A 26,526-nucleotide genomic window follows, 5' to 3' on the forward strand; every position below is an offset into this window, starting at 1 on the left:
TCCCTTTTTGTAATCTTAAAATCTGTAAACCTCCAAAAGATCCACTATGTTCCTATTCAGGATACTTGCTTGTTCTTGATCATTTTGATGGGGCCTTTGGCTATCAAGATCCTAAATATAGGAATTTCCCCCATTCCCAAGAATCACGCACTACTTTAGAACTTTAGGCCAATTTGTCCATGTTGTCCATGTCCCATCCAAGCTAGTCCCATTTCCAGTGCCTAGCCCCTATCCCCCTCAATGTTCCTATCCATGTACCTGTTCAAATGTCTTTTAAATACTGTTATTGTACCTGCTCATTTGATATACCACCCACTCTATCAGGGGACCGTTGTGCACTCACAGCCAGACACAGATTAAGAATCAGATTTCTGATCACAAAGTGACTGTAAGTGTGTGTTTGTCGGGCGGGGAGACCCTTTGACAGAAAACAATGAGGATGTTGGTTCTGCGTCTGGGGCTTATCAGTGGGTTTTAACATTGGCTGTTTTCTCCAAGCGAAGGGCTTGAAGTGCTGAAAATCATCGCGGGATTGGCGGCATGGGTTTAATGATTTCAGTGCGGTGGGAGACGGTGACGAGAGATGGGCAGCGCCGTTGCTAGGATCATTATAGATTGCAGTCGGAAGTAGTTGACTTTTAACAAGTCGGGGAGCAGTGGGTTGGCGAAGCGTCGCCTTGTGTGTGTGTGTGTGTCTCACGGCGTGGCCATTTCCACACGGTGAGGTTAGAGAGATAAACCGGGCTTGGAGTTTCCCCGATGTGGATCAACGTCCGCGACCAGCCTCTCGTTGCCCAGATTTCTTTTGTGTGGAAAGCAGGCGATGCCCCGGAGATTCCCATCTGAGCCGCAAAACCTCCCCGCTCGTTTTGTTCCTCTTAAAAACAAAACCAACTCGCTTTCACCCGAGTGGATGGACCTTCTGAAGCCAAGGGGAGAGATCACAGCCCTGGTCATATCCACACAGAAATACCCTAGCTCTGCCTTGCGGTAAATGAAAGGAAGTGATGGGAAACAATGTTCAGAAAACACATGCAGGTAGGAAGCTTTCTCTCTCTCTCTCTCTTTCCCTCTCTCCTTTGCTCCCCTCTTCGCTCTCATTCTGTGCGCTACGGGGCTTTAACAACAAGCTGCGAACAGCTAAATGTTTCCCATTCAAATTGGGGAATTAAGTGAATTTGGCATTATTCTGCGGTTTGATATGTCTGTGGGTTAAGTCTCGCTTGCTAACGTGTGCCACCCCAGTGAGTGAGGCACATTTCACACAGCCGAGGCTGCGGGCGGGGGGTTCCTCTGCCGGGGATTGTGATGGGTGGGTAAAGGAGAGGATTTTCCAAAACCATTCCTGATTTCCAGGCGTTGTCTGCGCTGCGCTGCGCCCAGTATCGGTAGAAGCTGCGCTGCCTCGGGGTCTCACTCCCACACCCAGCCTCGGCGGCTTGTGAGCCGGTTAACGTGGGCGTAAAACGCAGTCTCGACGGGCAGTTCACCTCCCAACGGTGAACCAGTTGCCCCGTTTGAGCGCCGGGTACGAAATATGATCGTATTCGGTCGAGAATGGTCAATTATAACCAAAATGAATCTGGATTTATCACCGCCAACCCCGAGGAAGCCTTGGAAACTGGATAGACTCTAAGACCCGGGGCTGTCATATGTGGTTTGATCACGATTTTTAAGTCCTCATTGTGTCAATGCACACACTGATAAACAATGAATTTAGATGTATCAACCTCTCGCAGATTAGACACTCAAATCTTTTTCGGGCAGTCACCTCTGATCTTTAGTCATTGCAACGAAATCTAAATAGAGAATCTAGTAGAAGACTTTTCCTGACAACCGGTTATTAATGTAAAGGTATGGGGCGTTGGTTATAGATATAAAGGTTTGGGGGGGCCTATGAGGGCGTTTTTTCATGTGAAAAGCGGGGGCGAGGGAGTTGGGGTGGGTTTGCATCGAAAGAGATAGGATACTTGAAACCAGTTCCCAGAGCTGTCAGTTGCTGTGTAAAAAAATAGATTTATTGGTGCCTTTGTACTAAGCTCCGTGTGACAGTTCTGCTATCTATAGTTGCAGCAACCAACTGCTACGTGGGGATTTCCATTTTTCAGCTGTCGGAGGGCAGTGGGGGTTTCAGTCAGAGGGTGTTTCATTGCCTTGAACGTCGGAGAAAAGTTCCGAACAGGTGAAGAAGGGATGATGTGTCAGTTGCTACTGACTACCAGCGCTGCGATTAACAACCTTCCCCGCGTAATAAAGCCACGAGGGTGGGGGATGCTCGCCATCTGAAGAAGGCTCATTCAGTATAGCAGCGCCACTTATTTGCAGGAAACAATATTGTTAGAAATAACACTTTCACATTTCATCCTGTACAATATGAAACATGGTATGCCAACCATTCCATGAAATATTTTCTTTCCAAGCATTTGGCGAAATTAGCACTGCGGGCCTTTCTAATTCAAGAATTGCAGTCTCTGAAAACATCAAACTGTCCAAGCTGTCATTAAGGCTGTTCGTTGGAGTTAGCCGTGATATGGCGAGGGTGTGCCCTGGAGGATGTTTAATGCTGTTTCTATTTGAGGGGATGATACAGTCAACATGTGCACGGCGGGAGCGTCTGGCGGATTAGGAGAAGCGAGACTGGGTTGGAAGATGGTTGTTATTTTCGTTGCATTGCCGAAGTTTTTTTGTATCTTTAGAGATGTTTGGAATGATTAAAGCAACGTTTTAACCAAACGTACCACGAAGATGTTTGCGCGTGAGGGCGCCTTACATTTTGAAATTAACCCTTGTTAGGCAATGATCAGCTGTATTTTCTGATCTTCCACACGTGTTGGTTATATTTTAACTTTTCATTTAGAAAAGCGAAAGAACACATTTTTTACCAAATATTTTTGGGAATATTTAGGTGCAGAAATATAGGTTATTTTTACACCAGCAGCCAGCTCATAGGTCTGAAGAAGGGTCTCGACCGGAAATATTATCTATTCCTTTTTTCCAGAGATGCTGTCTGACCCGTTGAGTTACTCCAGCATTTTGTGTCTGTTTACAGCTCATAGAAAGACCGATTCACCACATATCACCACCACCACACCATTCTCTTACATTTTCCTTTCCTTAACATAAGTGCACATCCTTGTTTGAAAAATATAACGGGTTGAGCTTCCAGCATTATTTCAGATACTCCAGCAGTCCACAATCCTGTATAGAGTAATTTAAATAGCTCTTCCTTGGGGATGGTAGTTGGGATGAGGGGCATGAACCATTGGGAGAACTGTCGGCAGAGCTCAGCACAAATGAAACCTGGACATATGTCGTGGTTGGACCCAACAGTAGGGATATGATGGGAGTAGTGAGCAGTTCAGTGGTCCACTTGCAGAGTGGAGCTGGATTACAAAAGTGGAGAAGGGCTAGGTCAGTCAAAGAAGGATACTTAGTTTGCTGCAAAGAAAGGATTGTCCCTCAACCATGGATTTTAAATTTCCACTGTGGCCCTGCTGATTGGTTTCAGGGACATTTATTTAGCTTTATATCTCTGAGTAACAATATTAAAATGATTGGCACAAAATGATCTGTCTGAAGAAGAATCACGACCCAAAACGTCACCTATCGGTGTTCTTCAGGGATAATGCCTGAGTTGCTCCAGCATTTTGTGTCTTTCCTTGGTAAACCAGCATCTGGAGGAGGAACAGCACCTCATGTTCCACCTGGGGAGTCTGCATCCTGGGGGCATGAACATTGAATTCTCCCAGTTTTGCTAGCCCTTGCTGTCTCCTCCCCTTCCTTAACCCTCGAGCTGTCTCCTCCCATCCCCCCGCCCTCGGGCTCCTCCTCCTCCTCCCCTTTTCCTTCCTTCTCCCCCCACCCCCCATCAGTCTGAAGAAGGGTTTCGGGCCGAAACGTTGCCTATCTCCTTCGCTCCATAGATGCTGCTGCACCCACTGAGTTTCTCCAGCATTTTGTGTACCTTCGATCTTCCAGCATCTGCAGTTCCTTCTTGAACACTCTGGAGTTCCTTGTTTCTGATATTGAAATTACATTTTTGCCCAATCTATTTTGTAGGGCTTATAATGAGGCATTTACATTCACTTACTGTGAGTGCCAGCAATCTATTTCAATGAGAAAATAGCAACAGAGGGAACTCTTACAGCAAAAAGACAGAACTTTATTTTTGAAATTAGCTGTACTGCTTCATTCTAAAAATTACTCAAGGAGCGACCAAAAGGTTCCACATGCTCACATCAATATTTTATTCCTGCCCTCTAGTGATGTGTCCACACTGACCTGTGGATATTTTGTTGCTGTTTACCTTAACTGAAACCCAGTTTTTCAAGTTACTGACAGCAAAGACCTTCCAACTTGTTTTAGCAAAGCTCATCTGCATACTTTCCATAACTTCATTATGGTGAAAAATAGCCATAACTCTCCAACTGAAGTTTATAAAATAGGCATAAAATATTATAAGCAATAAGATATTTTTATCAACAAAAATGTTTTTTGGAAAGGTTATAATATTTTTTTCTCATTTTTTTGTTCAGGTTTAGTAATGTATTTCAGTAGAGTCACATCCACACAACATCAGATTAAATCATTGGATGCTTCAATTTCAAATTAGAATAAAAGTAAATGCATTGCCATGGAAAAACTATTCAAATATTTAGTCACAGCATAGAAAACGTAACAGCAAAACAACCCTAAATCTATAGGAACAGCACTAATACCAAGAACACCCACCAAACAAACACTGTCCAAAATAAATAATACTTACAATTATTATTGGGGTTACATATACTTTCTCTAAAATTATGAATATCTTTAATAGTAAGATTAAACGAGAACTTACCAGTTTGAAGTTTGATCTGTATTTTATGAGGAGTTACGATGAGGGATTACGTGAAGAACCCCGCCACGGCGCATGCGTGTCATTCTTCAAAGCAGCGGTGTGAAATCACAGATAACTGTAATGACTAAACATAGTAAGATTAGAGAAGAGATACCAGTTAAGTATATGATCAAGGGTGGGAGCGGAGGGCACGTAATCCCTCATCGTAACTCCTCATAAAATACAGATCAAACTTCAAACTGGTAAGTTCTCGTTTAATCTTACTATTTTACTTCGGAGTCACGTGAGTGACTACGTGAAGATTTTAAAGCTCTGTGATTTCATGCCGTGGAAACGAGTCCATGCATCACGTCTGCCTTGACTGTAGGAGGAATTGTGTTAACATAATTTGGACATGAATTCGACATTGAAATCATAAAATTTGTTAACACAAATTTATAACCCCTTTTTATGGGTTTAAATTAATTTACAGAACTTAAAATTGTTTCTGCAAACGTTCCAGGTTTCATTACTGGTTTATTATAAAATAATTGGAATGTTTTCCCTAGACCATCCTGCTGCCTTGAGGATTTGGTCCATTGGTACATCCAACTGTATCACTGCCGATGTGGCTGCAGCCCTGGTGGAAAGAGATTTTTAAAATATTAGTATCCACCCCAGCCTGTGTTAGCACCTGTTTCAGCCATCTTGAGATGGTCTGGACCGTCACTCTTGGTGTGGTTGCTAATGGCTGACCAAAATGTGCCTTTTCATTGCCTCTTAGGATATTCGTTTTCTCCATGAATAACGACAGATGTCTTACTATACACAGACGGTCATCTGTTGGGTATGACCTAATTGCATATTGAGGCCTGCTGATCCCTTTCTGTTCTGCTTACTAACTCATAAATATGAAACGTAATATTTTCTGTTGAGGAAGTCATGTTGTCCAGTCTAGTTTTTGCAGTGACTGTATCCTCTGTGCCGTGACCAATACCATTAGCATGACTGTTTTAATGTCAGTCTGTGTGGGGACAGAACTGTTGCTGGAGATCAAATCCTGAGCATCTTCAGGATAATTCTTACATCCCATAATTGGGAGTATCTGGTTCTTGGGGGATAGTATTAAAAATTCCCCTCATAAGTTTTGTACCAGTGGGTGAGTCCCAACAGTGTAATGCTCTGTCCCCTGCCATAGGTAAGTCGATAGGGCACTTCTGGCGCAGTTGATGGCACTTTAACTGAGCCCCTCATCATAGTGGAGGTCTGCCAGATATTCCAGAGCAGACGGGATGTTCATGTCTCTGTAGGTGATGTTGTTTTTATGGCAGAGCATCGCCCACTCCCTGATATAGACTGTAGCAATAAATCTGGTCTATGAGGGATGGTGATACATGGTTCTAATACCATGTTTGATACCACTGGGAACCATGGTTGTGTAGGCCAATCGGGGTACTACCAATACCAGATGCAGAGTCTTGTTGTATTTCCTTAATACCCGACTGATGAGGCAGGAAAAGGAGGGAATGCGTAAATAAACAATCCCCCCCCCCCCCACCCCCCCAATGCAGCAAAAATGCATCTGTCGCCGCTGCCCCAGGGTCTGGTTCCCATGAAACATAATTTGATAACTGGTGGTTATGTCTAGATGCGAATAAATCGATATCTGGTGTTCCATATTTTGCTGTGATATCAGCAAATACTATTTTATTCAACATCCATTTGGTGTTTTCATTAAGTTTGCGTGACCTGGTGTCTGCCACTGAATTTAGTCTTCCTGGTAGGTAAGTGGCTGATATCCAAATATCTCTCTGGATACATCATTGCCAAATTGTATAGCTAGATTGTCACATGATGTCGATTTGTTTCCACCCTGTGGTTAATGTATGCTACCACGGTGGTATTGTCTATCTGTGTCTAACATGCTGGTGATATGACCCAGTACAATATGACTTTAGGCCATGTAATGCCCCAACATTTCCAGGTAGTTTATGCCCAGTGTGAGTAATAATGATGCCTCCTGGGCAGTCCATCTACCTCCACAGCTGGTGATGGTATTGGTGGCTCCCCACCCAAGTGCACTGGCATCAGTTTGTAGTACCATGGAAAGGTTACTGACAATGTTTGGATTGGAACAAAGCCAGATGTTATCTATCCACCATTTTAGTTCCATTTTTGCTTGATTGGTAGTTTCATAGATCTGTCAAAGTGACCCGCATAATTTAGAGTGCTTGTATTTTGCTCTCTGTAAGTTTTGGTAATGTAGAGGTCCAAATTGTGTGGCTGGAAAGGCAGCCATCATAATGCCAATTACTTTGCTACCAATCTGATGGATGGTTTGCTGATGTCAGTGAGGTTATTGCAAGCCTCTATTAAATCTCTAGCCTTTCCCTTAGGCAGAGTCACCGACATGTGAACTGAGTCAATGGTGAAACCCCAGATAGTCCATAGTAGTGGAAGGCGTTAGTTTAGATTTAACTGGATGGAAAATGAATCCCAGTTTTCCAAATAACTGTTTTGTGGCTGTTACAGTTTGTTTGGCCATTTCCAAAGTTTTGCCCACAATGAGTATGTCATCTAAATATGCCATGACCATGTAAGTACGTTTCCGTAGAAACGCTAAGGCTGTTTTCAAAATTTTTGTGAACAGCCTGGGGCTGATGATAAACCATTTGGCAGTGCTTTATACTGTCAGAGTTGTCCCATCCAGTTGAATTTTAAGTAACATCTGTGGTCGTATAGGCACTGAATAGTAAGCATCTTTTAAATCGATGCTGGCCATTGAAGTAACCTTAGGAAATTAATTGTTAAGGAGTAACAAAGGTATCTATTTTGTCAGATCTATGATGATGCGATAACCACCATCTTTTTTGTTTTTGATAAATATATTGGACATGAATTCTAATGGTTCGTGTTGAGTTTTCTCAATTACACCTTTTATGTAAAGCCGCTTCAGTTCAGCTTGCGCTTTTGATATTCCTTTATCAGAAGGCACGAACATTCGGTTCAGTATATGTTGAACTGGAGGGCTGTACTTGTGTATAAACTCTATTGTATATCCCTAGATACTGCTTAAGATGTAAGTATCGGTTGTTATCATGCTCCATGCATTCAGAAAGAGTGTAATCTCCACCCAACCTCCGTGATCCCTGTATATTGTAGGGAACCAGATCCACCTACCTCCATAGTTACCAGTGGCAGGTTTACTTTTTGTAGGTTCTTTGCTGCTGTTGTCGCGCTGGGGTCTGGATTTTCGGTTTGGTTGGCGTTGGAGGTCCCCGCATCTTCCAAGAAGGCCGGCCTGGGCCATGGCCTGAAAAGACTCATGTTTTGGGTACCGGACCTTCGAGCTTTCACCAGTTCTGCTGGTGGGTGCGTAGGGGTGCTGTCTTTGGCCATAGTGGGTTCCAGTAGGTTCTCTTGTTCTTGCACCCCCTGCACACTGGTCTTTCCTTCTGCGGACCCCTCTTCCAGGTCAGCCCAGAACTGACCCGCAGTGCTCCCCTCTGATGAGGTAGAAGCACTGTGCAGCCCTTCAAGAGGTACTGCTGTGGGTTTATGATAGGGCCCACAGTGACCCGACTCCATCTCCCGAAGTCTGTCACGTTGGAGCAAAGCTCCATACACCGCTCCATCCGGCTCCAGCTCTCTCGGGCGCTGGCTGCCCGCGGTTGTTCAAAGTCGGACTCCTCTGAGTCCACGACCTTGTTTGTTTTGTGTCTAGCCTTTCCGCCCGGCTGCGTGGATGTGGCCGGTGCGGAGGCGACATCGGGCACAGCTGATCCCACTATCGGTGATCCGAGTGCCGCTGGCTGCTGCTGGCTGCCTGCTGCTCCGTGGTCCTCCCTCTCCAGCTTTGTTCTTACTGCCCTTCCGTGCAGTGGATCTGGCCGGTGCGGAGGCGACATCTGGCACAGCTGATCCCGTCTAGCCCACCAGCTTTGTCGCAGCCCGTTGGTTTCTCCACCTGAAATCAGCATGGTAAAACACAAAAAGACCGCAGCTCTTACCTGCAGGTCCAGGTTGAAATTGTCGCTACGGGTGAACGTCGTTCCACCCCGTCTGCTGCCGTTATTGACTTGTCCAAAAGTCAACGGCCCTCTTTAAATAGTCTCCCGCCCGGCCGTGATGTTCTGGCCGGCGCGGGACCAAAAGTCGGCACAGCTGATCCCTTACGGGGCTTGTGCCTTCAGCTGCTGCTGGCTCCCGCAACTTCGCGGTCCTCCCCAGCCAGCTTCCTAGCAGCACTTGTGGACACTATTTTGTCCAGCTTCCCCCCTTGTGAAAAAACCAGCGCGGGGAACATTAATTTTGCTTCCCTCTCCCGCCCGGCCGGGCCCGGTGCGGGAGCGAAAGTCGGGCACAGCTGTTCCCATTACGGGAGATTAGCGTGCCTTTGGCTGCTGCTGCCAGCTGCCCGCGACTCCGCGCTTCTCCCCCGCCAGCTTTCCCGCAGCCTTCATGGATCCGGTCCATGTCTCCACCTAAAAGGTGAGTGGAAGGAATGCAGAGTCTTCTTACCTGCTGTTCCCGACTTTCAAATTCTGGAACGCAGAGTCTCCTTACCTGCTGTTCCTGGCTTTCAAATTTTGCCGCTATGGGAACGTCGTTCCCCCTTGCTGTGACTTGTTGCAATGCGTGTAGCGATATGACACGCATGCGCCGTGGCGGGGTTCTTCACGTAGTCACTCACGTGACTCCGAAGTAAAATACAGAAGATAAAGAGAAGATGGCTTGGAAATTTGCCTTTGATTACTGATGCTAAAATATCAACTGCCCATATCTCCTTCACCACCACCATGCATGCCAGAGAGGGTTCCATTAATTGTTTAGTGCTGGGTGAAGAAGACAAGTTTCTATCTGATGTTCCACCTGAAGTTTCTACTTGTGAGGACATTTCAAACCAAGGGTCAGAATTCTAAGATAGTCACAATGTATTACACAAAATATTACAGAGAAATTTACTTGGAATTATTGTACCAATCACTGTTGGCACATCAATATTAACACTTCATTGATGTGCACTAGCACGATCAGTGTCTGTAGCTGTATTTAAAGAAAAACAATCGTAGTCAAGGTAAGTTTTTAAGGGAGAAAGGAAAAGATGGCTATATTGTTAGAAAAAATTGGATATGAGGTGGGTCAGAAGCAGCATGTACTCTCACTTTCACCATTTCACAAGCTCTCGTTATAGGAGTTATTAGGCAATTTGGCCCATCGAACCTACTCCGCCATTCAATCATGGCTGATCTCTGCCTCCTAATCCCATTTTCCTGCCTTCTCCCCATAACTCCCCACCTGTTCAAATGAAGAATTTCTCTTCCTTAAAAATATCCACTGATGGCCTCCACAGCCATCTTTGACATCAGTGCCATTTTCCCACAGTATCCCCATACTCCCTGATATTGTTAAACTATTACTATTTGCTTTGAATGAACACAATCCCTGTCTTAAATTGAAATATAATTGAAGCAACAAGAGAATAATTTAATAGATGAAAACCCTCTAAAGTTAGTTAGAGTCACAGAGTGATACAGTGTGGAAACAGACCCTTTGGCCCAACTTGCCCACACCGACCAACATTTCCCAGCTACACTAGACCCACCTTCCTACGCTTGATCCCAATCCCTCCAAACCTGTCCTATCCATGTACCTGTGTAACTGCTTCTTAAGCATTGGGATAGTCCCAGCATCAACTACCTCATCTGGCAGCTTGTTCCATACACTCATCACCCTTTGCGTGAAAAAGTTACCCCTCAGATTCCTATTAAATCTTTTCCCCATCACCTTGAACCTATGTCATCTGGTCTTCGATTCCCCTTTTCTGGGCAAGAGACTGTGCATCTACCCAATCTATTCATCTCATGATTTTATACACCTCTATAAGATCACCCCTCATCCTCCTGCGCTCTAAGGAATAGAGACCCAGCCTACTCAACTTCTCCCTATAGCTCACACCCTCTAGTCCTGGCAACATCCTCATAAATCCTCTCTGAACCCTTTCAAGCTTGACAATATCTTTCCTATAACATGGTGCCCAGAACTGAACACAATATTCTAAATACGGTGTCACCAACATCTTATACAACTGCAACATGACCTCCCAACTTCTATACTCTATACTCTGACTGATGAAGGCCAATGTGCCAAAAGCCTTTTTGACCACCTTATCTAACTGCGACTCAACCTTCAAGGAACCATGCACCTGCACCCCTAGATCCCTCTGCTCTACAACACTCCCCAGAGGCCTACCATTAACTGTGTAGGTCCTGCCCTTGTTAGACATCCCAAAATGCAACATCTCACACTTCTCTGTAGTTGTGGTAACTAGTGATGCATGTGTGGTGATTCTTTTTCCGTACCTTTCTCTCCTGCAAGTGTTAAATCCTTTTAGAATTCTCAGCCTGCAGCACATTAGTGAAATCATTCAACATCATCGATGAGCATTGAAGATGACGATCTGGATCTGTTTGAGCAAGGAGTCATTTAAATTCTGTTATCAAGCAGCAAAGTGCATTTCCACCTGAATACCAGGTTCTTTTCTTTGAATCATAGAAACTTACAGCACAGACGTGGGCCCCTTTGGCCAACATCCTCCATGCCAACTGTGATGCCTATCTGTGCTAGTCTCATCTGCCTACATTTGGCTGCATCCTTCTATGCCTTTCCTATGGAAGTAAACCAAACAGCTTTTAAATGTTGTATTTGCATCTGCTTCCACTACATTATCTGGCAGCTCATTCCAGACATTCATCACCCTCTGTGTGAAAATCTTACCCCTTACATCTACTTTAATTTGTTTCTCTCTCACCTTAAAACCTGTGCCTCCTGGTTCTAGACTCCTCTGTCCTATTTAAATTTCTGTAACGGCACCCCCTCGGTCTCCTAACTTCCAGTGAGAATAAACCCAACCTTTCCAATCTCTCCTAACAACTACAGCCCTCCATTCCAGGCCACATCCTGGGGAGAACCTCTTCTGCTGACTTTCTATTGGTACCACATCATTACTGCAGTGTGGTGACCAGAATGGTACAAAATACTCTAATGGATCTCTAACCAATATTTTGTCCAACTCTTATGCTGATTGGCTCAGCCACTGAAGCCAAGCATGGCAAATGGCTTTGCACTATCTTCTTACTTGTGTCACCACTTTCATGCTGCTGTGGACTATTACCCCAAAATCTCTAAGTACATCCTACACTCCTATGGTTTGTGCCATTTACTCTATATGTCCACCCACAATTTGACCTCTCAAAGTGCATTAGCTGGCTCTGGATTAAATTACATCTTTCACTACTACACACCACTGAACTATGTTCTGCTGTATCCTTTTGAGTCTTCATAATCTAATGTCTACTAGATGGATTGTTTAATGTGGCAGAAAGACTGGGTTTATTCTCAGAGGAATGTTAGCATACTGAGCCACCTAAGACAATATTATGACAGATTACTGCTTTGATCGAAGGAGATAATAAAACTAAGAGGACTTCAGAGAGAATTCCAGAACTTTGGCCCTTGCTTCCAGAAGGTATAGCTGTCAGCCATGGGTGATTAAAATCTGGAATGTGCTTGATGCCAGAATCGGAGGGGAACAAGATGAATTAGGGAGCTGCAGGCAGGATTGCAAGCATAGGTTGGAGCAAGGGATTTGGAAAATGTTTTAAATCTAGGATCTTCTTCTTGGGTAGGCCGTTAGGATTGAGGTTATTTTGTTGGTCCTGCGGTGGCTAATGTAACCAATGTGGGATGTAATGTAACCAATGTGGGATCCACAGACTCTTTCACAGGAAGTGGCTAATGGGGTGGACAGGATGGTAGCCTGGAAAAGGACACTGACTGACATTGGCCCATCCAGGTATTGCTCAAGCAAGATCTCATAGAGTTTGTGAGGAAATACACTCTTTCCTATGCATCTGATCTATGGACCTGAGTTTGTCAATACCATGTCAAATGCTCCTTTTCCACTCTGTGCGGCCATGAGCCAGGATTTACTAAGGGTGCTCACCTGATAATCTCTTTGAATTACAATGTTTGGAATTGACGCTGTTTGTCTTGCTCGTCCTGATTATAACTCGGGTCTCAATTGTAGGTATGGTAGCCTGGAAAAAAACACTGGTCCATCAATGTATTGGTCAAGCAAGAACCAATATAGTCAGTGAGTGAGTACTGGGTATTTTGGATCGAGTTACATTTGAGTTGAACTTGGCAAGTCTAGAGGTAACAAAGGCAGAATACATGGCAGACAAAAATGCTGGAGGAATTCTGCGGGTGAGGCAGCATCTAGGGAGATAAGGAATTGGCTACGTTTTGGGTCGAGAACCTGCTTCAGACTGATGTCGGGGGGGCAGGAAAAAGAAAGGAAGAGGTGGAGACAGTAGGCTTGTGGGAGAGCTGGGAAGGGGTAGGGTAGGAGGGAGAAAGCAAGGACTATCTGAAATTAGAGAAATTAGGCATAACACATGATTGTTTCGGCATTAGATGAACTAAGGCAGATGAGGTTTAGCATTATTATGGTGTTTTAAAATAGTGCAAGATCAATACAGCAACTTTGATGGACACTGGTCTTCCCAAAGTGCTTCAAAGCTAAATTTTCGACCTTTTGAAGTTTAGTCATTTTGTGCCATAGGAAATGCAGCGCAAAATGTGCAGACAGCAACTCACCGAAATATGAAACTGACATGTAAGTTGTTTTTGCATATTAGATAGACACCAGAATAATTAGTCTGCTCACCTTCAAAATAGTCATCATTTGCATTATCTGGGACGGCACGTAGGGTCTTAGTTGAATGTCTTGTTCAAACAATGGCACTTCCAACTGCGTTGGATTTCCTGCGCCATATACTAGAACATTACGTTGTAGGAAGGAACTGCAGATGCTGGTTTGAACCAAAGATAGACACAAAATGCTGGAATAACTCAGTGGGACAGGCAACATCTCTGGATAGAAGGTATGGGTGACATTTAGGGTCTGAGGAACAGTCTCAACCCGAAACATCACCCATTCATTCTATCCAGAGATGCTGCCTGTCCCGCTGAGGTACTCCAGCATTTTGTGTCTATTACTGGAACATTACCTTATACATTAGTGCTCTGGATTCTGGGATGGGACTTGATCAAGTTCTTATGACTGAAGAGATAAGAAATCTGAAGAAGGGTCTTGACCCAAAACATCACCTATTCCTTTTCTCCAGAGATGCAGCCTGACCTGCTGAGTTACTGCAGCCTTTTGTGTCTGTCTTAACCATATATAACCATATAACAATTACAGCACGGAAACAGGCCATCTCGGCCCTACAAGTCCGTGCCGGATACTTATTTTCCCCTAGTCCCATCTACCTGCACTCAGACCATAACCCTCCATTCCTTTCCCATCCATATACCTATCCAATTTATTTTTAAATGATAAAATCGAACCTGCCTCCACCACTTCCACTGGAACCTCATTCCACACAGCTACCACTCTCTGAGTAAAGAAGTTCTAAGAAATTCTAAGAGTTAAGAAATCTAGTCTGGCTGAAAGCAAATATTTAAGATAGGCGTCTGAATAGATAGTTAACAACTCATCCCTTAGTCAATTTGACAACTGGATAATGAGGCTATCTGAAGCTCTCTTATAGGCAGTCCAAAAAAAACAGTTTGTTCAACACAGGCTACTAAATAGAGGAAGCACAGGCATCATAGGCCCTTGAGATCTTACTGGTGGAGGGTGGAGGTATAAAGGGGCTAGATGAAAGTTATTGAAGAGTTGAAGGGCTTGTAAGGTGTCTCGCATATAGATCAGAAGGGAATGGTCAAGGGGGATAGGATGGAATCAAGGTATGTGGAGATGAGTTCTGTGGAGCAGGAGCAAGGAGAAACAATGGGTCTGCCATGGCAGTCCTGTTTGTGGAATTTTGGAAGGAGATAGAAGCGTGCAGTGCAGGGCTGGGGAACTATAAGGTTGAAGGCTGTGGAGGGGAGATTGCCAGAGGTGATGAGATGTGGACAGTGTTTGTCCATTTCTCTCCACTGATTCTGTTTGACCCGCTGAGTTCCTCTCTTTGCATTTCCGCAATAGCGATATAGTCTGTGGGGAACAGATAACTATTATCATAAAACTTGATAGTCACTAACTCATTCTCAGCATGTCCTTGCAAACCGCAGTTTTATACTCAAGATCAGCGACGGACAATCTAGCCGACTGCGAAGCCTAAGACACGGAGTCCCCCAAGGATCGGTACTGGCCCTCATGCTCTTCAATCTCTATATCAGCGATCTGCCATGCACGACCTCGCACCAGTATGGATACGCAGATGACCTGGCCCTACTGCATTCGGACAGGAGTTGGTCAAACGTGGACGATGTGCTCTCAACAGATATGGAACTTGTCACGGGTTACCTTAAGACCTAGAGACTAAAACTGAGTGTGGCAAAAGCCACCACAACAGCCTTTCACCTGAACAACAAGGAAGCTCATCACCCTCAATGGGTCACCCCTAGCCTATAACCCATTTCCTACATACCTCGGGGTGAACCTAGATCGGCAGCTGACCTGAAGCTCTCCGTGCTAAAGTCTCGGTGCAGAACAACCTCCTGCGTTGCTTGGCTGGATCGTCATGGGGCGCCAGGACATCTACTCTCTGAACCAGTGCTCTTGCACTTGTGTAATGCGCCGCTGAGTATGCCGCTCCAGCATGGTGCCGCAGCGCTCATACTAGCAAGCTAGACGCCATCCTCAACAACACCATGCAGATCATCAACTGCTTCCTACGCCCTACTCTGACGCATCTTCTGCCAGTGCTCACCCGCCAAGCTTCGCAGAGAGTACTTCACTCACAGGCTGGAGTGCAAGGCCCCATCGGACACCAAACTTCCGCAATAGCGATATTTGCACCAACTCGCCCAGGATTCACAGCAACTGGGACCTCAATGCCTGTCATCTCGTCGCCCCTTCTCCCGTCATGCAGTGACTCTCTGTGGCTCTGGTTTCAACAAACTAGGAGCATGGAGAACCAGCTGTGAACAGACTTCATGACCTCCGCAATTCACTGTTGTACCGATCAGCACGCCCCACCCGGTTCGGAACTGCCCCGCAAAGAGTGGGTCGCCCTGAACTGGCTCCGCACAGGGGTCGTCCGGTTCAACGCCAACATCTATCGCTGGGGGCTGCGTTCATCAACAGCCTGCATGTGTGGACCAGTCCACCAAACAGTCATTTTCGACTGCGCTGTCCTCCGCCCCCCGGTGGAGGGGTAGACCTCACTGCCCTCAACAACAGCATATTTAATTGGCTGCAGCGCCTGGAGGGCGTTACATAACCTCTGCTGCCTCAAACGCAAGAAGCATAAACATTGTCAGCTTTGTTTCCAGATCACTATAGCTGTTTGAAGTTAAATGTTAACAAACTTTTAGATTGTTAGAATCTGTAAATAGTTTTTTCCAATACTCTGTGTTAGAATAAAGCTGGAGTGCTCAAGGATATTGGTGAGGGAAATGGCAAAGCGTTCGCTACAGTATCAGCTGCTGTTCTCAGACATTTGATCTGCACTACGGAATTATTTCACAGAGACGTGTAGTTGAAGCTTCTACTGGAAATTCTGGTGGATGACCATGCCAGTAACCTTTGATTTTTTTACAATTTTAACTGTAGAATAAAAATTACATTTACAACTTGCTGATAACATGCAGTTGTATTCTAATTGTGTTTTGTACTATTGTCCTAATTTTTGCGCAGTCAGTTTTTCTTTTTGCTGTCACATAGACTTTTAGGTATGATTTATGCATGTTATGTTTTGTGTGTTTGTTTGGATCTGTGTGCTTGTGAGGCTGCTGCAAGCAAGATTTTCATTGTACCGTACTTGTGCAAATGACAATAAACTCAACTTGAGTTGACTATCTGTTCCATTTGACCTGCTGCTCTAACATTAATTCTGTTGACCACAAGTCACTTAGTAACTGCTTGTAGAGACCATTCACTTGTTACTGTGTGGGCAGCCCAACAATGCCTTCTATTCATCAACTAAAAGTCACTGACATGCCTTTACATGCACCAAAGTGTAATTTACTATAAAGACATAAAATGACTTGGCAGCAAAGTTGGAGTATGTCGAAAAACACAAAGTTGAAAACACAGTTCTTTGATTGGATTTCACTAGAGCATTTGAAACAGTGCTGTGTACCATAAGCTCTAGCTTTCATATTTGTTAAATTAATTCCTATTTATTAAAATGATGGTCCTTTCTTGAAAATGAGAAAAAGTGCAATGTTCTAACCAACCATATCGAGATTAGACATCATAAACCATTTCAGCTGGAGGGGATTTTTTGTTTAAAGCTATAAAATGTTTATGAAATGAAAACATGTTCTGGCATTTAAGATACAGCCGCCTCTTTGTTGTTTTTAACAAAGAGCAACGCTGGAGCTGCTGAGACAAAGGAAAGATTGGAATGTTAATGGAATAGCCATTGAAAGTAATATCCATAGCTATTTGGGACAATGTGTAATTTCTTATCTAGCTTCAGTTTCCTGTTAACCATTCACTGGGGACAGTGCTTTTCTTGTGCGGATAAAATGGAACTAGTAAGAGTTTGCTTTTGGGTGACTTGAGGCAAGTTAAGTTGGCAACTCTAGCAGTCAATCTTGCATGCTCCATCAGCTATCACTACCCCATCACCATTGTTCTCCTTGCAACCAACAACTCCTAGCCCATTATCACCATCAAATTAGGTAAAGGGTACACTGCACCAAATTCCTATAAACACAAGGAATAAAAGAACAAGCATCATTCAGAGTTAATCAGAGGGAGAAAGAGATGTGGCCTGAGCATTTATTTAAAAACGCGAACTGATCAAGTCAAGTATGAGGCACGAGAAACTGCAGACAGGTATACATTACCCAACTGTGAGTCGTTAGTGGTTCAATTGTCACATATGCAACTGCACAGTGAAATTCTTTTACACATGCAACCTTTGTCTGAATATGACGTTTTGGATCAGGTCCCTTCTTAACTGGCTGAAGAAGGGTCTTGACCCAAAACATCATCTGTCCATTTCTCTCTTTAGATACTGACTGACTCGCTGAGTCCATCAGCAATTTGGTAAATAACCAAATGACTGGCCAAACACAAATATTTTAATCTCAGGCTAATTATTTTTTGACATCACATAGGAGGAATATTTGATGATAGTTTATAGTAAGAGAGAATTGTTATAACATCATCGGTAAGTATTTTTGCAGACTTTAAACTAAGACAGCTTTGCATCTGGTTATGCCTCACTAACTTCTTCATCAGTGTGTCTCTCAAAAGATCACAAAAGTGAAAGGAGCAAGACTGCTCTTCCATTCATTAAGATCATAGATGATCTTATTTTTGTTCCATCTTACATTTCCTATCTGGTTCCCATAACAGTTGATTCTTCAAAGATTTTCAGATTTCCCCATGTCTTGAATGTACGAGCAAGACTATCTTCCCTTTTTTGAACCTCAGAGAGTGTAGGGCCATTCTGTTTTATCTCTTCACCAAAGATAAACTCTTCATATCAGAAATCAATACAGACCTTTTTCAGCACTGCCTCTAAAGAAAGTATGTCCTTAAATTAGACTAAAACTGTACCCTGTATTCCATGTCAGGTTACCAAACTCTTGTAAAGTTGTCACAACTTTTCTTTTTCAAATCTTGCACTTCATTCCCCGACATTGAAATTGGAGAAATTATTGTTTTGACACAATGTTAGTTCAGATAACAACTAGAACATCATGTTGCACATACTGAGTAGATATTAGACACTAGAGGTAAAATTGAGTGTGTAATTAAGACAGTACCTTCATTTGAGAGTGACCAGTGTTGCTTGATCAAGGGAAGGTCTTTGGTAGACTAAATATGATGCAATCATTCATATTAATTTAATACTTTGGATATTCATAATCAACATAAAGTCCTTAAAGTAATCATTCATGATATGGTGAAAAAGGCCATAATAATTGATACAATACTGCTGCCTATTTAAATCTTACTAGTGACTTCAAGATTCTATAAAGTTACAGATGTTTCAGCTTCACATTGTGCATTCTCTCTCTATTCTTTGAAAACATTGACAATTTGCAATTGAATCAATAAATTGTTTTTTTCTACGGTCTTCTCAAATATTGTCACATTCTTGTATCGCTGTTTGAAACTGCATAATTCTGAATGTGGGTGATTGTGGTTAATCTACAAATTAACTTTATTCCAAAGTGAAAGCACCATTAGCCCAACACTGCAAATACATTTTCACCACTTAGCTGACATAGTTGAAAATAAAAAGATAGTCTACGATGGATGTGATAAACTGGAACTTGAAAACTGATTTATGCAAATGTCTAGGACAGATTACTGCATGTGATGCTGCTTTTAGTGATGATATTCAGTGACAGAATTTCCCGACCTAACACAGTGGTGAATCTTAGAATAAATGTTTCCTGTTAGTCATAAAAGCCCTGCTTGATGTTTTAAAACACCACACCGTACAAAGATGTTTTCAGAAATTCTTTGCTCTATCCCCCTGAACATGTATCCCATCACGTGAGAAGGCACTCTGGGTAGATTAGGCTGTATTAATACAAATACAAGATGATGGATTTCTGATCTGCTTGATAGTTATGTAATGATTATGAACAAAAAGTTTGAGCAACCATGAAAAAAATTAGATTTTCAACAAATATTGGTTTTATCAAGATTTATTATAGTGCCATTTATAACAGGCTAGTAATCCAATGATAATATACAATTTCATTGGGAAAAAATAGAAAACAATGGTGTTTTTAAATATAAATCTGTTTTTTATCATTGTGGATTGTAGGTTTAATGACATTTTGTTTTCTTTGGAATATGAAATCTCTCCTCAGCATGTTTTTAGCTGAAAGTCCTCACAGTTAGAGCTGACAGTTTCCTAAAATGCTTTCTTAATTTGTTTACTCTATAATTTTCTTCAAAAAATGCTGACTATATAAATGTCCACCGAGAATAATTCCAACCATTGGGGTTAAACTATTGTAAATATACGTTACAGTTACTTCTCATAATAATTAGGTAAAATTGCTAACACAAATGTTTATTATTCAACTTTGGTATAATAAGCTTAATTTGCATGGCGGTCAAGGCTTTGAATGTGTTGCAGCACTGGCATGTTTCCATTTTTTGTTTTACTTCAAGAAATATTGTTTGCTTGCTTTACAGAATTGATAATTAGGTAATTGGTTGGAAAATAAATGGAAATTAAGAGAAAATGGGGAAAAAGGGTAAGAGGTTGTTAAATAGATCTAATAATAAGTGATATTTTGAGCCCCAAATGCAAAATCCCCAAATGCATGTGCACTTTCTAATACCTATAAAAGGTGAGTGGAAAGAGACTATCTTTGTGGAGCATCGTGTGAGAATAAGAAGTAAAATTCCTGCGACATTTGATATCCTTCAGCATAGAAGCCTCTATTTGTGAACACAAGCTGAGCCCTTCAGTGCTAAACGTCCAATGTAAACACTTTCTGCCCTCGAGGACTTTTGGTTTTGTTCTGTTTGATCTTCTCCTATTTCTCCCCAATTGTTTCTTCACCTCTTTGTTTTTGTGTTTGACACCACAAAAACAATTCAGAATTATTTTCAACTCTCAGGAGAACAGCCGAAGCGGACTGGCAATGTGGCATGTAGTTTTGTGTGCTTGTCACCATAGCACACATTTGAATTCCAGTGATACTTGGCTTACTAATGAAGGGCTGGCACTTTGGGGTGAGGTTGGCAATGGTGCAGAGGGTGGGAGACTATTGGGTAGTCTTGTAAAAGACTGACATTCTAAGCTTCTAGATAGATTTTACAGCAGTACAAAAGTTTATGATAAAGTTAGACGGTGCCCATTTTGAAAAGCCTATTATGGTGTAGAATAGGGGACTTATAGAGTTACATTTTCTGTTTCTAATTAGTTTATTCTATTTCAATAGTGACTGAAGACAGTTAGTTGGTGGAGATTGATATCCTTATCCAAAGAGAGCAGTAACACAAATTTTCTAGAATTTAGAAAATAATGAATGTTTGCCAATTCTTGGAACCAGATAATTTGGCATTGTCCTCATCGAGTAAAAGTGACCTGAAAAAGAGATAAAGCATGTACATTGCTTGGGGTTTTAATATGACACAAAAGCTAACTTGTATTAAAAGTAATACATTATTCTTAAGTAAAAAGAGGCTTAGTCTGATCTCCAACCAATATCTTACTTTGCTTTAGGGGTTTTTCCTCTGCTTCATTTCTCATGATCTGAAAACTCTGCCTTTAATATTTGCCACAGATACATTGACAAATTGCTGCTCTATCATTTCATCTCAACAGTCAGCCTCCTGCAGGAGAATATGTTAGATGCCCGTCAAGATTTTCCATTGTCTTAAAATGCACGCGTAGTCATGTAACTGGAACAGACTAAAACCTAATTTCTGTTCTTTCTCATGATCCTTTATCATGAGATGTTACCTATTTGCTCTGATTAATGGATCGTAGACTGGCAAGACAACTACAGTTTTGCACATGATTTCATGACGTTACTGTTTGAAGTAGACTAATAATGAAGATGTGAACATTATTTACCAAGTTACTAAGGAGACCATGAATCTGGAATAAAAACAGAAAAGGCAATACGCATTCAGCAGATCAGGTACCATCTGTGGATTGAGAAACAACTGAAAGTACGGATCAATTACTTTTCATTCCCAAGTCATCCGCATTGCTAGTTTGGTGGGGTACAGAGACAGTGCAATGGTTAAATGATCAGACAAGTAATCTAGCCAACCAACCTGAGACCCAAGTTCACGTCAAGTTATGAAACTTAATTATGTGGTTAAGAAACATTGTTGATCACAAACCCAATAGTTTGTCAGAAGAAAACCCATCTGGCTCCCAATGTTCTTCAGGGGAGGAAATCTCTCACTCTTATCCTGTTTGGTCTATATGTGACTCAGATCCGCAACATTGTGGTTGACTCCCAAGTGCCCTCTAAAATGGCCGAGCAAACTCTTTTCAGAACAATTTAAGCAATTGGCAATAAATACCGGCCATGTTACTGGTCCCATTTCCAGAAAAGCGAATATATATCTTTGAAAATCCAATTATCATGTATTTATCAGAACCATTCCAATGTAATTCGCTGATCTGAACTGTCTTGCTACCTGAAGATGCATCTGATCTGCTGTGTATTGCGCCATTTGAGATTTTAATAAACATTATTTATAACATTACGAGACAAAACAGCAATGCTGAATTCATTTTTGTAAGCTAAGCATTACCACCCTGGCCATAATGTTACATTTATTAATATTTTTATCCTGCTATCCCAAATGTCAGTGTAATTGTTTAAATGAATTCTAAATACATGCGTATTATGAGCAGACTGACTGTCTCCTGACTCATTTTGAAACTTGGTAAGAATAGATCAGCCTTCAATGAATAAAAGACGTGTGCTATCACAGCAGAATCTCCTGTAGATACTAATAGATTTTCACCCTTATATTTTGTGCACGTGCCATGATTCACTCAAGTCCATTTCTGCCATGTTGCATTTTTTAAATTTACTACATCATTTGCAATGCAAAAGAACATTACTCCATACAATACGTGCACTGTTTAGATCCCAGATGTTTCCTTTTGCATGCTTCTGTGGTAAACAAAAAAGCATTCTCTAGTTGTCAGATTTTCCATCAAAACAATATGAATTAACAGCAATTTTTCTTGAGATCAGGCGAAAGACCCTGCCATTTTATATGATTTGCAAATTAGTTCTGTAAAAGTGCAGCTCAGGATTGGTAGACCCCAGGCAGGAGCAGTAGTGTTCCTGTTTATTATTGTGTAGCAGCGCTCCCAAATTAGATATTGGAGACAATTAGATATTCCTGCCTCCATACTCCTATGCAAGACACCACATATGAGGAAACCGTGCATACACAACCCAAGCTATTCAATGTTTTAATATTTGAGTAAACGTGACCTGAAGTACCATGTAGGATTTTCCAAGAATTGACCAGACTTGTTGGCATTACTTTTTGAAATGTTTTAAAGTTTGCAACGCAATAGTTCTTTTATCAGTTTTTTAAACTTGTCAATTTCATGAAGGTAACTGTAATGTAGTACTTTTGTCTTAGTACCATACTAGCAAGATAAGACCATTAATGGGAAGGGTCAGCTGTGATATTCTTTTTCGTTAAGCTTGGCTTCAGAACAGGAACATTAGTTTGAAATATAAGCTTATAATTTTCTAAAAAAATATATTTTTTTTAAATCTAAAAATTATTATTATTTGTATAATTTACCATTAAAATTAGCTGCAACAAACATATAAAAGGTGACCAGAGCAGTGCTTTGGAAAAAAAAAAGCCTCTTTATTCTTGTGGTTAAGTTTTCTTTGTAATCACTAAAAAATCACCTAATTTTTAAAATGCTTGTAGGAAAATATTCACGAAAATATGTTTTGCCTTCAAATTTGTAAATGGCAAAGAAAGAGCAGTAAAGTTATGCATTAACAAAGGCATTTTTCTGCAGGGCTGAATCTCTTTTGTAATTAAACAAAAGCTGTCATCTTATTAAAAATCTTTTCACAAAGTGGTTTCTGCTTCATAACATCCCTGGCTAAATATTATTATTAGGAATTGCCAACCCATGCAAACTCCTGTAACCTCCTTGTATTGTGAATGCATTATTGTAATTAGCAATTATCTCCCGACCCATGTCATCCTATAAGAATACTGTTTGGTTTAAATGTACACTAAATGTGTAAAGGTGAAAACTAACAATCAGGTTATGTTCATGAAATTGAACCTTTTTATGAAGTTTACATAGTTCACCATCTGTTTTTCCGGGATGGAATTTTCAATAGAGGCAAATCTATTACAAAAATGCTGTTTGACAATGACACTGTTAACTTCCCAACTCACTTACAAAGCACGTTTTTTGTACACTGATTTGCCACTTGAATGGAGGTCAGTTCTTTAATGTGATCTGAGTTAATACTGCTGAAATATTGTCCGTTCTCAGCTGGACTCTTGTGAGGGAAAAGCATTCTTTATTTGCATTCTAGTAGGTTTGCTGAGTACAACAATGTTATATTGTTTAAACAACTACAGCCTTGCTGTCTTACTGATTCTCGGCAACATCTAATCCAAGGAGACTTCTGAACATGCAGAAAATGGAAATGGAAAAATAAACTAGCTAGTTTGCCTGCAATGAAATGGATGGATATCATATTTGTCATTTGCAAATAAAAGCAAATTAATACCAATCTATTTTGGGAAAAGGAAGCCGATTTGTGGCAGAATGTATAGGATGTTAAGAGAGGTTACCAACCGAGGGTGTTGAGTATATGGAACAGGCTGCCAGAGGAGATAGTTGAGGCAGGTAATTTAACAACATTTAAAACCTTTTGGATATGTACATGGGTAGGAAAGGTTTAAAGGGATAAGGTCCATATAGTGTTGATGGAGCATCGTAGTCACCACGAGCAAGTTATGCCGAAGGCCTTGCTTCTGTGCTGTGTGACTCTATGCCTGTATCTTTGATACTTAATGTTATCATTGGCTCTCGCTGTAATTATATACCAAACTAAGGAAATGTCACTGAATCGTCATTTAACTTTTCTGTGTTTTATTTAACAAATTCTCATGATTTACATTTAAAGACTAGTAACTTAAAGTCATTGTTCAGTTAGTACCCAATAAATATTCAAGTTTTCATAATCATTAAGAGCTAATTATGTACAAATATTTACATAATTTCTTCTTTAATACACTTGTTATGAATAAATGCAATAATTGTAGTTTTGTGTATTTTCCACTTCCATTTACATAGAAACATAGAAAATAGGTGCAGGAGTAGGCCATTCGGCCGTTCGAGCCTGCACCGCCATTCAATATGATCATGGCTGATCATCCAACTCAGTATCCCGTACCTGCCTTCTCTACATACTCCCTGCTCCCCTTTGCCACAAGGGCCACATCTAACTCCCTCTTAAATATAGCCAATGAACTGGCCTCAACTACCTTCTGTGGCAGAGAATTCCAGAGATTCACCACTCTCTGTGTGAAAAAATGTTTTTCTCATCTCGGTCCTACAAGACTTCCCCCTTATCCTTAAACTGTGACCACTTGTTCTGGACTTCCCCAACATCGGGAACATACTTCCTGCATCTAGCCTGTACAACCTCTTAAGAATTTTGTAAGTTTCTATAAGATCCCCCCTCAATCTTCTAAATTCTAGCGAGTACAAGCCGAGTCTATCCAGTCTCTCTTCATATGAAAGTCCTGACATCCCAGGAATCAGTCTGGTGAACCTTCTCTGTACTCCCTCTATGGCAAGAATATATTTCCTCAGATTAGGGGACCAAAACTGTACGCAATACTCCAGGTATAGTCTCACCAAGGCCCTGTACAACTGCAGTAGAACCTCCCTGCTCCTATACTCAAATCCTTTTGCTATGAATGCTAACATACCATTCGCTTTCTTCTCGGCCTGCTGCACCTGCATGCCTACTTTCAATGACTGGTGTACCATGGCACCCAGGTCTCGTTGCATCTCCCCTTTTCCTAATCGGCCACCATTCAGATAATAGTCTACTCTCCTGTTCTTGCCACCAAAGTGGATAACCTCACATTTATCCACATTATACTGCATCTGCCATGTATTTGCCCACTCACCCAGCCTATCCAAGTCACCTTGCAGCCTCCTCGCATCCTCCTCACAGCTAACACTGCCCCCCAGCTTCGTGTCATCCGCAAACCTGGAGATGTTGCATTCAATTCCCTCGTCCAAATCATTAATATATATTGTAAATAGCTGGGGTCCCAGCACTGAGCCTTGCGGTACCCCGCTAGTCACTGCCTGCCATTGTGATAAGGACCCGTTTACTCCTACTCTTTGCTTCCTGTCTGCCAGCCAGTTCTCTATCCACATCAATACTGAACCCCCAATACCATGTGCTTTAAGTTTGTATACTAATCTCTTATGTGGAACCTTGTCGAAAGTCTTCTGAAAGTCCAGATATAACACATCCACTGGTTCTCCCTTATCCACTCTACTAGTTACATCCTCGAAAAATTCTATAAGATTCGTCAGACATGATTTACCTTTCATAAATCCATGCTGACTTTGTCCAATGATGTTAGACTAACTGGTCTGTAATTCCCCGTTTTCTCTCTCCCTCCCTTTTTAAAAAGTGGGGTTACATTAGCTACCCTCCAATCCTCAGGAACTGCTCCAGAATCTAAAGAGTTTTGAAAAATTATCACTAATGCATCCACTATATCTGGGGCTACTTCCTTAAGTACTCTGGGATGCAGCCTATCTAGCCCTGGGGATGTATCGGCCTTTAATCCATTCAATTTACCTAACACCACTTCCCAGCTAACCTGGATTTCACTCAGTTCCATCTCATTTGACCCCCGGTCCCCTGCTATTTCCGGCAGATTATTTAAGTCTTCCTTAGTGAAGATAGAACCAAAGTAGTTATTCAATTGGTCTGCCATGTCCTTGTTCCCCATGATCAATTCACCTGTTTCTGACTGCAAGGGACCTACATTTCATGCATATCTCTGGATTAAAATTAATAGACCCATTAATAATCCAGATAATAATGCTAATCATAGACATAGAAACATAGAAAATAGGTGCAGGAGTAGGCCATTCGGCCCTTCGAGCCTGCACCGCCATTCAATATGATCATGGCTG

The 26,526-nt window shown here is 41.9% G+C and overlaps 1 protein-coding gene across 1 annotated transcript in view; it reads left to right on the forward strand.

The window, feature by feature from the left end:
- The first annotated feature begins 413 nt into the window (after positions 1 to 413).
- The window catches only part of neurl1b (neuralized E3 ubiquitin protein ligase 1B), a 61,649-nt gene continuing 35,536 nt past the window's right edge, over positions 414 to 26,526 (forward strand). Inside the window, exon 1 of the mRNA XM_033029587.1 lies at positions 414 to 1,038. Within this exon, the coding sequence (XP_032885478.1) occupies positions 1,008 to 1,038 (31 nt within the window). The 5' untranslated portion in view covers positions 414 to 1,007. The remainder of the gene's footprint in view (positions 1,039 to 26,526) is intronic.

The sequence above is a fragment of the Amblyraja radiata genome, chromosome 11 (assembly GCF_010909765.2).
Source record: "Amblyraja radiata isolate CabotCenter1 chromosome 11, sAmbRad1.1.pri, whole genome shotgun sequence".
Lineage (NCBI taxonomy): Eukaryota > Metazoa > Chordata > Chondrichthyes > Rajiformes > Rajidae > Amblyraja > Amblyraja radiata.